The sequence below is a fragment of the Engystomops pustulosus genome, chromosome 1 (assembly GCF_040894005.1).
Source record: "Engystomops pustulosus chromosome 1, aEngPut4.maternal, whole genome shotgun sequence".
NCBI classification, from domain to species: domain Eukaryota; kingdom Metazoa; phylum Chordata; class Amphibia; order Anura; family Leptodactylidae; genus Engystomops; species Engystomops pustulosus.
Window position 1 is genome coordinate 62,786,170 of NC_092411.1, and position 12,080 is coordinate 62,798,249.

General features: G+C 41.4%; 1 protein-coding gene across 6 annotated transcripts in view; it reads right to left on the reverse strand.

Annotated features, from left to right (window-relative positions):
• Nucleotides 1-12,080, reverse strand: part of OSBP2 (oxysterol binding protein 2) — a 173,749-nt gene that overhangs the window by 83,371 nt on the left and 78,298 nt on the right. The window contains exon 1 of one of the 6 annotated variants that reach the window (XM_072141990.1): nt 9,032-9,056. The exons of 4 other annotated variants lie outside the window; for them this stretch is intronic. In XM_072141990.1, coding sequence (XP_071998091.1) covers nt 9,032-9,041 — 10 coding nt within the window. In that variant the 5' untranslated portion in view covers nt 9,042-9,056. Of the gene's footprint in view, nt 1-8,693; nt 8,854-9,031; nt 9,057-12,080 lie in introns of those variants that run through there. One more of the 6 variants, XM_072141975.1, reaches the window with a different exon arrangement.

Genomic DNA, 12,080 nt, shown 5'->3' on the forward strand with positions numbered 1-12,080 from the left:
ATATGCAGTAGGTGCTGGACAATCCCATTAATTTCACATGCCAGATATGTCTATAAGACTCCAGTCAGGTGTATTACATACAGCACATGTTTAATATTTCAATAGTTATGACAAAAAAAGAAAATAACATTAATATTTTCTTTTTTTGGGGGACATTTACGAAGGGTCGGCCTTTGCACTTTTTTCGCGGATTGCACAGCTCAGACAGGTATTTAACAGGTGTCTGCGCTTGGATTGTGTGGCATGCGATTGTTTATTGGCACAGCTGCGCCGGCGTCCATGCAACACGAATTAGGGACGTGCCGTCCAGCAATCCCAAGGAATCGGACTGACGGATTTAACTTTCAAATTGTGTTGCAAGACAATGCACTTCCATGCACCACTTAAAAGAAGGTGAACTCGTTCGGACCTGAGCCGGGAAGCGACACATGCAGGATATCGGGCGCTCGATCTTAATGCACTGTGCCCCGATTCACTATCACTGGACAATGCACTTTTGGTGAACTCCGTGGACAGGGTAAGTAAATGTGCCCCAATGTGTCTATTTCATGTCTTTATGAGACAATTGGTCTCATGCAGAATGCATAATTTTTAAGCCTTCACAACTTGCACCTGTTTGTACTTCTATTAAAGGTCACAGGGTTACTAATATATTTCTTCATTACAGATCCATCCTCAGTTCATGTTTTCTTGTTCTATTAGGTCAGCATTACAGATTCAGATCTCATCCTATAGACATTGAAATAACATCTCCGACATGTCATGAACAGGGTTTGCTAAGGGTACTATGGAAAAAAACATTATAGCTTTAATTCTGTGTCCTCTATATTTTGAAAATGCAATTTAGGTCTTACGGTTCTAAGTATAGTAATACCTCCATACCCACCTTTGCGATTATAATAACCTCCGACTTTCTTCAATTGTATTGAAATGGATGTTCCCTACAGCGTTGTATAAAATAAATTACTGTGCCAGCACTCCACACAAAGCAAGCTAGCCACAATAGCCTGCTACAATTCTGCTGCTAAAATAAGCATCTTAACATTTAAGAGAAATCGGAAAATATGTATAAGAGTATATCATCTCAGATGCAGAATTTAATTTAATTAAAGATGCTTTTACAGAAAAATGTAAATATCATTTAATGGACATCTACCATCAGTTTAGTGATGGTAGAAGTGCCCTAGTATCCTGCGATCAGGGAAGTACTGAGTTATAAAAGGTATGCAAATTAGCCTGGGGTTCTCAAGCTATGTCACCGATACCCAACACCTCTAGGGAGCTTAGTATTTTAATAAATGCACACACCCGTTAGTGCTAGCAGTCCCAACCATCACCTATCTATGCACTCGGGGAAATGATCTGTGGTCCCATGTTGCCACTCATTATGAAAACAGGTCCTGAAGAATAACACCTGGGAACTTCAGTCCTGGTACAGGCTCAAAAATCATAAGTACTAGAGTGAACTGGGAGCTGCAGTGGGGTTATGGTAACATGATGGGGCACGTTGACTTACCCAGTCCCCGGAGTTCATGAAAGTGCATTTTCCGACGATCATGCACTGTGCCGCGATTCACTAAAATCGTGTGCCCGATATCCTGCATGTGTTGCTTCCGCGCTCAGGTCCGCCGGAGTTCACCTTCTTCTTCCTTATGCATGTAAGTGCTTGATATTGCGACACAATTTGAAAGTTAAATCCTGTGCTCAGTCCGAATCAGTCAGATCGCCCAACGGCACACCCCCTGGTTCCTGTCGCCTGAAAGCCGGTGCAGCCATGCCAAAATCCCATCGTGTGCAACACAATCCCCAGTTAAATACCTGTCCCAGTGGCGCAAATCCCAAAAACGTCAGAAAAACAACGAAAGTGCTTCCGCGGACCCTTAGTAAATAAGCCCTGATGTGTCATCATTAGTCAGGATACTTCAGACATTGAAGTAGGAGGAGGATTGGCTTACGACCCTACAAGTCATGACATGGAAACTGTAGGTATTCATTGCAGTAAGTGTATTAAAACAATTATTTTGCCATTTTCTGACCATAGAAAGCTTTTTTTCTAAAACCTGGAAAATGCGTAATGAGTAATACTGGATAACAAAATGTCAAGTTATTAGCTACGGTATGTATGCTTGAAATGCTATAAAGGTAATTAGACATTGTCAAAACTTTCTAATGAGCATGTCAGCTTCAGATCTTATAAGAGAACGACACCTCATCTGCCCCAGAACACTTTGTACAGAGAATAAAGACATTTTTTTGATTGTTCTGATAAAGGGCATAAAAGTACAAAACATAGGATAACAGTGTAATAAAGGAGAGAATAAAGAACATTCTCACTGTATAAGTCTATTTATATAGATTTTGTTTCAGTTTTTAATGGGGGGTTTTACCTTCAAGAAATAAATGATAGGATAGGTCATTCATAGCGGATAAGTGGGAGTCCAACACTTGCATACAAGCTGATCAGAATAGAGATGGAAGTAAAGCTCCAGTTTCTGTTTAGTGGCTGGTGCCTTGAACTGCATCTGCATCCGTTTACTTCAATAAATTTTTCTCCAGTATTTCTTTCCTGTATGCCCCATATAAGTCTACGGGAACATATAAAATACATGTCGCATGCGTTCTTCATACTGTTGCGCACCGTATCCTGCTGTATATACGTGTAGTATCCAGAAAGTATCCTGGATACTTGAACAGTGAATGCAGTCACAAATAGTTATTTATTGTACTCACCCCATAACCATTGCAGGTGGGTCACAAAAAAATAATAAAATGGAAACTTGATAGGACTTGTGTGTTACCTTCCAGGGTTATGGTTTTAACACAAATGAAAATTATAAAATCTCAAATACTATACATCTGCATTAAAGTGGTGGTCAATTTTAAAACCTCATGTAGGTTCCAAAATAACCTTCTTCCTGACTGGACCCAATGCCATCAAAACTACAACGTCTTGTTTGGTTCTGCTAGTAAGTCACATGTCCATACCTATAACAGCCTCTTTCTGTGAATGCATTGGTCTCACAGAGATAAGAGCTAACCTAGTTATAGTAAAGAGGCAACAAGCCTACAAAGGACGGGTTGAGGGAAGACGCTCAGAGGTATCAGACCCACCATGTGCTTTCAGAACCTACCACAAGGCTTAAATATAGGTGCAAATCCCCTCAGTGGGGTACAAAACCTTAAGAACTAGATTCCAAAAAATGTAAATAGTTGTATAACCACTGCAACATCAACACCTCATGTGCCACGTTTATTAAGCAGTCTAAACCACTATACATATAGGGAGCTCAAAAGTCACTCTAAATAACTGAAGATAGGTTGTGTCTAATGATAAATCTATATGTTTGGTGCACAAAATGCAATATGCAAATTATAATTATGATTGGGCTCACCCTTTTTGTATCCTATGTGGGTGCAGTAGATTAGAAGAGGGTCTATGTAAGTAGAAAGATCAGGTTGCTCTTCCCTTCCCTTCTGGAGATACACATATTGGTGTCACATTATTAAATCAACAGGCCTGTCCATCTGCTATAATACATGCCAGATGCTCCAACAGAACACCCTCAAACTTCAATGAGCCAGCGCGGTAAGCGACAGAGCAGGCACCACCGGAAACATGTAGGAACAATCTCCCATCCACAGATGTCTAGCAATACTAGAGACCTGCGCCTGCCAACACACTATAATGGGCTCATAGATGACTAATATAGACTTTCTGTTTCCTGCTAAACGCAAGCAAATTCATTCTAATTGAGGGTGAAAATCCTTGCCACATCCTTGTACATGTAAATAAAAACATGTTATCTGCAGCCATGATAATATGAATGTGTACACAAGTCTAATTTCTACCCACAATGCAGATATACAAGCCTCTCCCAAGCTACCTGTCAGGCTTCTGGGGTAGTGGACCCCTTGGACCACCGAGGATAATGACCCAAGACATCACATGGAACCGGAATCTAAATGGTACCTGGTCTTCACCAGAGCCTGCCACAAAGTGGGTTGGATTTGCTGCGGTGTGGTACCATCAGGTCATTCAACAGGCGCAACTTGTCCACGGTGGTAGCCAAGGTCGAGGTGCAAAGTCAGCAGGCAATCTCAATGTCAGGGACAGGCAGAAGGTCAAGACAGGTGGCAAAGGTTCAGGGTCAGAGACGGAGCAGGAGGTCAAGCTCACAGTGGAGCAGCGAAATCAGGAACAGATCCGGGGTCACAATGGGAGGTCAATAGACTGGAACAAGTCACAGGTAAAAGCTTTCTCTGTGGCATATGATCGCAAAGATCTGAGGGGAATGCTGGGAAGAGCCGGCTTTTAACTAATTCGGCGGTGCGCTGGCCCTTTAAATTTACTAGTGCCAGCGCGCGCCCTAGGGGATGGGGACGCGGGCAGAAGGAAGCCAGGACGGGAGCAGGAGCGTGGAGAGGTAAGTGACAACAGGGAAATCGGGCACTGCAGAGAGGGGCACATCTCGGGTCGCAGGAGCAACCGTGACACTACCAATCAAACGTTGGATTGTAAACCAAGCACACATACATGCTGGTGTGTCACCCCTCTGGCAGGATCTGCTCTTGTTTTCGTTTTTTATGCCCTCGTTTCTACAAAAAAAGGCCTTCAAATATAATTCACAGAGAACATTTGCATCATTTTAAAGGGCATAAGAGAGATAAAAGGAGGTGAGGATCCTAAAAAAACGGACATGCACTAGCATGTAAGGGCGCTTGGTTTACAGTCCTTGGTCTTGGTGGTAGATTTCCTTCAAGGCTTAGGTCACATGATTGTGTGCTGCACCTGGACCTGAAACTGGGGGAAGTTCCCCCCAGGTGGAGATGGGAAGGGTTGAGCGCCCCTCAGCCCTCCACCTATTCCTGGTGCAATACAGCAGGAATACTATCCCTTGTGGTGCTGCCTCCTGTGATTATGCACAATGTAGGTTACCAAAGGGATTTTTACTGTTCTCCATCCTGTGACAACTGAGGCCACTCATTACCTTCAGTGATAATGTGAGCGAAGACACTTCTGGCCCAGCTATGGAAGGAACCAGAGGGCCATGCTGCAGTGACGGGTGGTCAGTATGAGGGAAGAACGGCTTATACCACTTATATGTCCATGCAAAAGATGTGCTGAGGCATCATGGGATTAAAAACTAGCAAAGGAAAAATAAAAGACTAAGATGACTTGGCAAGCTCTGTGCAGCGCTACTTAATTGGTGTGCACTTTATAAATAAAGGAATTATTATTATTATTATGGAGTCTAATCTGGCTTAACTACAGCTTTACTTAACGTCGCTTTCAGTGTCCATACTGTGGTTCACGTCGGAGCCATTCCCCATTTTTCACAGGGGCACGGAAGTGCCATTCTGGCAACTTCCAAGTGGCCTAGCATGGCCACCAGTCTCCTGTTGGTACACTGGACAGGCTGGCGTGCCAGAAGTTTCTGGAGCAGAGCTTCTGTGCCCCGACGGACGGCAGCACGGAGCACCAAGAGCGAAAAAGAAGGGGAGTTAAGCTTCATTTTTTTTTTAAAAAGCCCCCAGCATGGCTGCTAAAATTTTATAACAGTCAAACAACCCATTTAAAGAACCAATTTAATGTGAAACACACATTTGTGTGTGTGGTTTTTGGGTTGTGGGGGCAGTTATAATATGTGTTTCCATTCTCATCTGTATACAAAGACCAACTCTAGATTACAGAAGGAATTAAACATTATTTTGTAGTATTAAATGTGCGTCATTGCTTTTTCCCCCTTAAAAACCCTTTAAGAAAGTCATATTCCTATATTCTCACTTCTCTGTAGGCCACACATGACCATTGACTACAATCCACTGGCCATAAAACCAGCTGACTTGATGTCATATTACAGAGATGTTGTAATTATCAAGAATTAGCAAAAATATACAGTAATTTCTAATGTACTTATTGTAAAATATAATAATTATGTAAGATTACAGACTACCAGAAAGAATTGCCTAACCAATTACAAGCTTATTACAAAGAACGGTGTATAATTTAGCATCGTCTTCAGGGTGATGTGCTATTCATTGTTACAGTGAACATGTGGTTATATGTTTTATTAAGCCCTGATCCTCCTATATCCCTGTTGTATCATTGGAAAAACAGCAGGTTTCTGGAATAGTTTCTTATAAACTTCCTATAAATGGTCCTGACTTTTTAAGCATGGGCATGATCATCACCATGTCTCGTGTGTGCTAAAAGGGATTTTCCAGGATAAGGAGTTTTTACATATACAGGCGGTCCCCTACTTAATTACACCCGACTTACAGACTACCCCTAGTTACAAACGGACCTCTGGATGTTGGTAATTTACTGTACTTTAGCCTTACGCTACAATAATCAGCTGTAACAGTTATTAAATGTGCCTGTAGTTAAGATTTATTGTTAATCCTGGTTCTAATGACAACCCATCATTTTTAAAATCCAATTGTCACAGAGACCAAAAAATTTGGTTGGGGTTACACTGATAAAATATACAGTTCCGACTTACATACAAATTCAACTTATGAACAAACCTACAGACCCTATCTTGTATGTAACCCGGGGACTACCTGTACATGTTGTATAATTATCTCTGTGCTCTGGGTCAGCACGGAGCCACCCATCACTTTCAAGTCTCTGTTAATATGTAGAGGATCAGTGGTGACACAGCATCGACAGCCACACACCTGCTACAGCAGCAGTTGCAGACCTGTCAACGTGACCTCACTTCTATAAACAGAGGCTGGTGGTGACGGGTGGTGGCGCACTGTACTGGAGCTTATTTATGCCTTATTGCCTGGTTCTGGCTGCTGATGGTTGTATATTAGTGCTGTCATGTGATGCGCCATTTCTGGGCAGGTTACCACTCGGGATGAGACACGGCACATCACTGCCGAGGGCAATTTGTAACCTGCTGAGTATGGCTACAGTGGTGTATTACATGATTAATCCAGAAGGGGAACTTCAACTGCGGTGCTGGAATGAAGGGGTTATATTTTGTTATTCACCATATTTCAACGCTACCTCCTGTATATTAAAGGGGGTGTCCACTTTCAGAAAATAAATGATATTGTTTGCATAATGAAAAGTTATACAATTTTCTAATATACTTTCTATATCCTTTTTTTTTTTTTTTTTACTGTTTTCTAGATCTCTGCTTGCTGTCATTCAATAGGAAAAATCATTGTTTACTTCTTGTGGACAAAGACCGGTCAACACAGGCGCACGAGCCGTGCACCTGTGCGACATCACATGACCGTGGACCGGTTTCTATCCAGAATATGTAAACAATGCAGCTGCCTGTTGAATGACGCCAATCAGAGATCTAGTAAGATCTAGATCTTCAGAAAGTAAATAGAAACATTTTATAACTTTTCATTACACAAGGAATATCAATGATTTTCAGAAAAATCGACAATCCCTTTAACCCTTTCCCTGCCAGACGTTTCGGGAAATGTTGTCGCGTTATTGGCCAAAGCAATTTTTACTATTTTGAAATGTATAAAAAAAACCCACAAAATTACAGCATAAAGAATTATAATAAACCCCAAACAAACCATTTCAGAAGAAAGGAGGCCTTGGAAAACCAATATAAGAAGATTACCACAGTCACAGTGCCTGGGTCTATGAGCGAGTGTCCCTGGTTTATCATGCTGGATTTTTATGGTAGATTTTCTTTCACAGTAGAAAATTTCTAAAAAAAATTCCACCCTTTGAATTGCTCAGTTGGGTGACTGCTGCAGCCAATCACTTGCCTTGCTGCAGATATCACATGAATAGAATATGTGCGTTGAAAATTCTCTACCCAGGAGCACTGGGCGACATAACGGGTGAGTACAGGTCATTTATTTCATTTATACCAACTCATGCTCAGGCATTTACTATTGGCGCACAAGGCTGGACATGGCATCGTTTCTACTATCCTTGACAAGAAAGTGGTGGCGCATGTTAATAAATTAGATGTTTGTAATTTTTTAAACCTTATTCAGATGAGGTGAAACACTTACGGAAAGAATAATGGAGATCAACCAAAAACCAAGTATTTCTTACTTTTTCCCCGGGAGTTTTGCTATAAAATATTGTTTGAGTGATATCCAGCCTTTCTATACTATGTAGTCCTACTAGTTCTAGGTTAGTTACTACAACCATAAAGAAATCGATTCATTACAACAAGATAATAACGCTGGGGTTTTCTAACTCAGCAAATCACAAATCAGCGAGTGACACTGAAGGTGACCCTGTGTTCTTATGCCATCTTCTCCAATACACACTGCAAAATAGCAAGTCACCTAAATGTAGGCATCGGAGCAGAATTAAAATTTCATAAGCATCCGGTTACGTTTGCGGATCCAGCACATATACAATTTTGCCAAGAAACAAAATGGATGCTATTAGTCTCCTGAGGTAAAAGTTGCACAGTGAATCATAGCGCTGTGACACGGCACATATCCCCCTGGGTAGACCCCCCCCGCCTTCACCTGCAGAGGTGATCCCAGACACATTGCCTAAAGATTGCATCGCACCACATGACAGGTCAGAGGCACTGAAGCCAAACCCTGTCACCAGAAGGAGAAAGAATAAAAACACATACACATGCAAGCTGCTTAATTCCGCCTCCTGTCCGTGAACGTAGTCAATCATGCAATAACAATACCCGCAGGAGATGACTTTTTATGTGTCAGCCGGGGAGGCCACTAACCCTTCTTATACTTATTCAGACAGCCGGTGTTGCAGAAGGAACGAGCGGATGGCGACTCCCAGCAGCCTCTGCCCTTCATTCCCTCAGGAAGCTTGCGGCTGCAGCAAAATGATTCACGTTAACATTAAAGGCGATGAACAAAGTTACAAAAAAAAACAAAAATGGATCTAGAAAACAATGAAATCAAATGAATCTGTGAACATGGCCGTCTCCATCAGTGAGCTGTAAGTTGCATCGCTGCACTGAGAGCTCCTATAGCACGGAGGAGATTCCTGCCACATGCTCCTATCAATGCAGCACAGCCATAGAAGTTATCGGGAATCACCAAAGCCTCTTACCAGAATGCATCAGGGCTCACTCCAGTATCCAAGGCATCTCTTAACCCTTTCCGTGCTGGGAACAGACAAGAAGGAGCCAACCTGCACATCTGTAGAGCACTGGACGAAATGGATAGCGCTCGCTAATGGACGACTGAAAGTGTCTGCTGCTAATAATATGCGATCTATATGTGACAAAGAGGCATCATAATGGCTCTTACAATATGTAACTCTGTGTGATATTAGGAGAGGATATTTATCATATATTGAACCACAACAATAAGCCTTGATTATTATGATTTTGAAAACGCTGTGGAATATGTTGCCGCTACATAAACATTACTTATGATAATTTATTAATAAGTGGCTTTCTTCATGCTCTTGTTCATTTCTATATGGGGGTTGCGTTATGAGAAAAATTTATTTAAGAAAACAAAAGCAACAAAATGTCTCGTATCAATATCCTGAGGCCACTTTCACATGAATACAAACACGTTACATATTGATCCACAATACGGACAGATTACAGACGATATTGGATCAGTATGATATTATTTAAATGTATTACCCATAAAGGAAATCTACCATCAGGCACCGGGGCTGTTAATCCTAAATATATTTCTTATCCAAGGCCTCCTTTCTTATTGAATAATAATAATCATCTTTATTTATATAGAGCTTTCCAATTACACGGCGCTTTACAAATCAACTTTTATAATTATTCTAAAGAGTCTGAAGGGCTCTGGTGGATGTTACCATAACCCCTTAGTGATGTAGCTTCATAACCTGTTACAATGAGCAAAGCAAGTCTCCCCTCCCACTGCACTTCATGCTGCTGCTAGATTACACAGGCAGAGAGAGAGTAGAAAATGGGGTTAGGATTTGACATGTTCGGTTCATTCTAACAGTCTGTGAAGCTACAACACAGAGTGGCTCTAGTAACACCCCCAGAGCCCTTAGCATAATTTTAAAAGAAGGAAGGTATAGGAAGGATAACAATTATAAGAAGACTAACACAGTGTTGTTGCCTGGATCTCTGAGTAACTGTCCTTGGTTTATCATGCTGGATTTTAAGTGAGAGATTTCCTTTTATTCTGTTGAATGGTTTGTTGAAAAGAAAATCTACCATCAAAATCCATCATGATAAAGCAGGAACACTTACTTATAGATCTATGCACTGCGACTGTGGTAATCTACTTATATTTGTTATCCCTGGCCTCCATCCTTCTAAACTCAACTTTTAAAATTATGGTAATAAGCCACAAGGGCTCTGGAAGGTGTTTCAGATTCACAGGCACAATAAGCAGAACATGTCTCAACCTACCTCCTGCTCTCTCCTACCTTGTTCTCCCTGTGAATTCTTGGGAACATGTGTATTGAGACCACAAATGATTTCATGGCTGAAGGCCATTCTCAGTATAAAATTTGGTAGCTGGTTTGAGTGGCCATGGCCCCCTAGAATGCTTGGGCCCTGGGCTACCACCCACACTGCTTATATTATCATACACTACTGTAAATTAAATATACAGAAATTCTAATCTGACCCTAATATATATTGAGATTAATAATGTTTTACATACTTTACAGACTTTTCAATAAAAACAGAAACTTAGCAGTCCTATGATAGGATGTTCTCTTTTGCAATGCATTCTGGGATGGTTAGTCTTTTCAATATTACATCAGCTACTGAACTGTAAAGTAAAGACTACACTTCCTAGAATGCAATCTAGGAAGCAGAGCAAGCAGCGATCAGGGGAGGATGCTGGGAAATGAGGTCAGAAGCAGCGGATGCCGCTGAGACAGCAACTCTGGCAACTCATTCAGAACTGCACAGTATAATGGTTGTAAACAGTAATATGGTATCACAGTTAAACACACAAGATGATGATGGAAAGAGAAGAATTAACAATTAAAAATCTTGTGCCGATCTTATTGCAGATCATATGGTTTGACAGGTTTTAATCTGGAATCTACGGTTTGTGACCTATAAAAATTATGTTGTAGATTACAATGGAACTATGGTAAAAAATAAATGTATGATAACATTTATTATTATTTTTATGGGCAGTCCATGTGTTATAAATCTATAATCCGCTGCCGAGCCATACGTCTGCAAAAACAGCCATAAATATGTCATCTTTTTGCAGAATAACGGAATGCTGGCAAATGGTGTCAGTAGCTTGTTCGAACCCCTTGAAGGTTCACATGATTGTGTTAAAGGGAACCTGTAATCAAAGACAGGAACAATAAAAACCTTACTCCTCCCTTCCCCCCACTGTGCCTTTGATGAAAACTGCAGCTAAGGCGTCCAAGCTTAAATCTGTCTTTTCCAGTCATTAAAATCTTTCTCCAAACTTTTTCTCAATTTGTCTAAGTTGTCTCCTCCCACCACTGCTTGGCTACACCCACCACTAGCTCCCAACCACAGCAGGGTGTGAGAAATGGTGAGGAGACCTGCAGTTTTCCACACTGCTCACTGCTAAATACATCACCCAAATAAGAAGGACAGCATTCTGGTAAGGACAAAAAGTGGACAGGGAGAGAACTTCCAGTCTGCTCGGGTCAAAATTTAAAGCGCCATTGAGCTGTCAATCAATTGAGGGAGGTTTGGTTCACTGGAAGCCCGGAGAAAACTGAGTCAACTTCTGTAGAGAAGAGTCATCTATACTCAATTGCATATCAGAAAAATGTCTGTAATTAAGGTACAGTGGCAGATAATGTTAGGTGATATGAGGAGGAAATTTACCAGCAGGTATTTGTGGGGTGGAGTGGTAAAATTCTGGTGATAGGTCTTCTTTAAAGGACGGCATAAGGTTGTCACCCTTACAAAATCTGTATTTCTCTGACTGCTAAGGGAAGGCCCAAGTAGCAAACACATGCAGGAATGAGACCTGTTCGGAGTTTTCTTCAGCCACCACACAGATCCACAAAAAACACATTCATATGCATGAGTCAATGGGGCACATTACCTAAGGGATGTGCGCCTGTTTTCTGGCGTACTTTGCACGTTCTTTAAGGTGCAAACTGCTTACACAGGTATTTAAGAATAGCCGTGACCATTTTGTGTCGT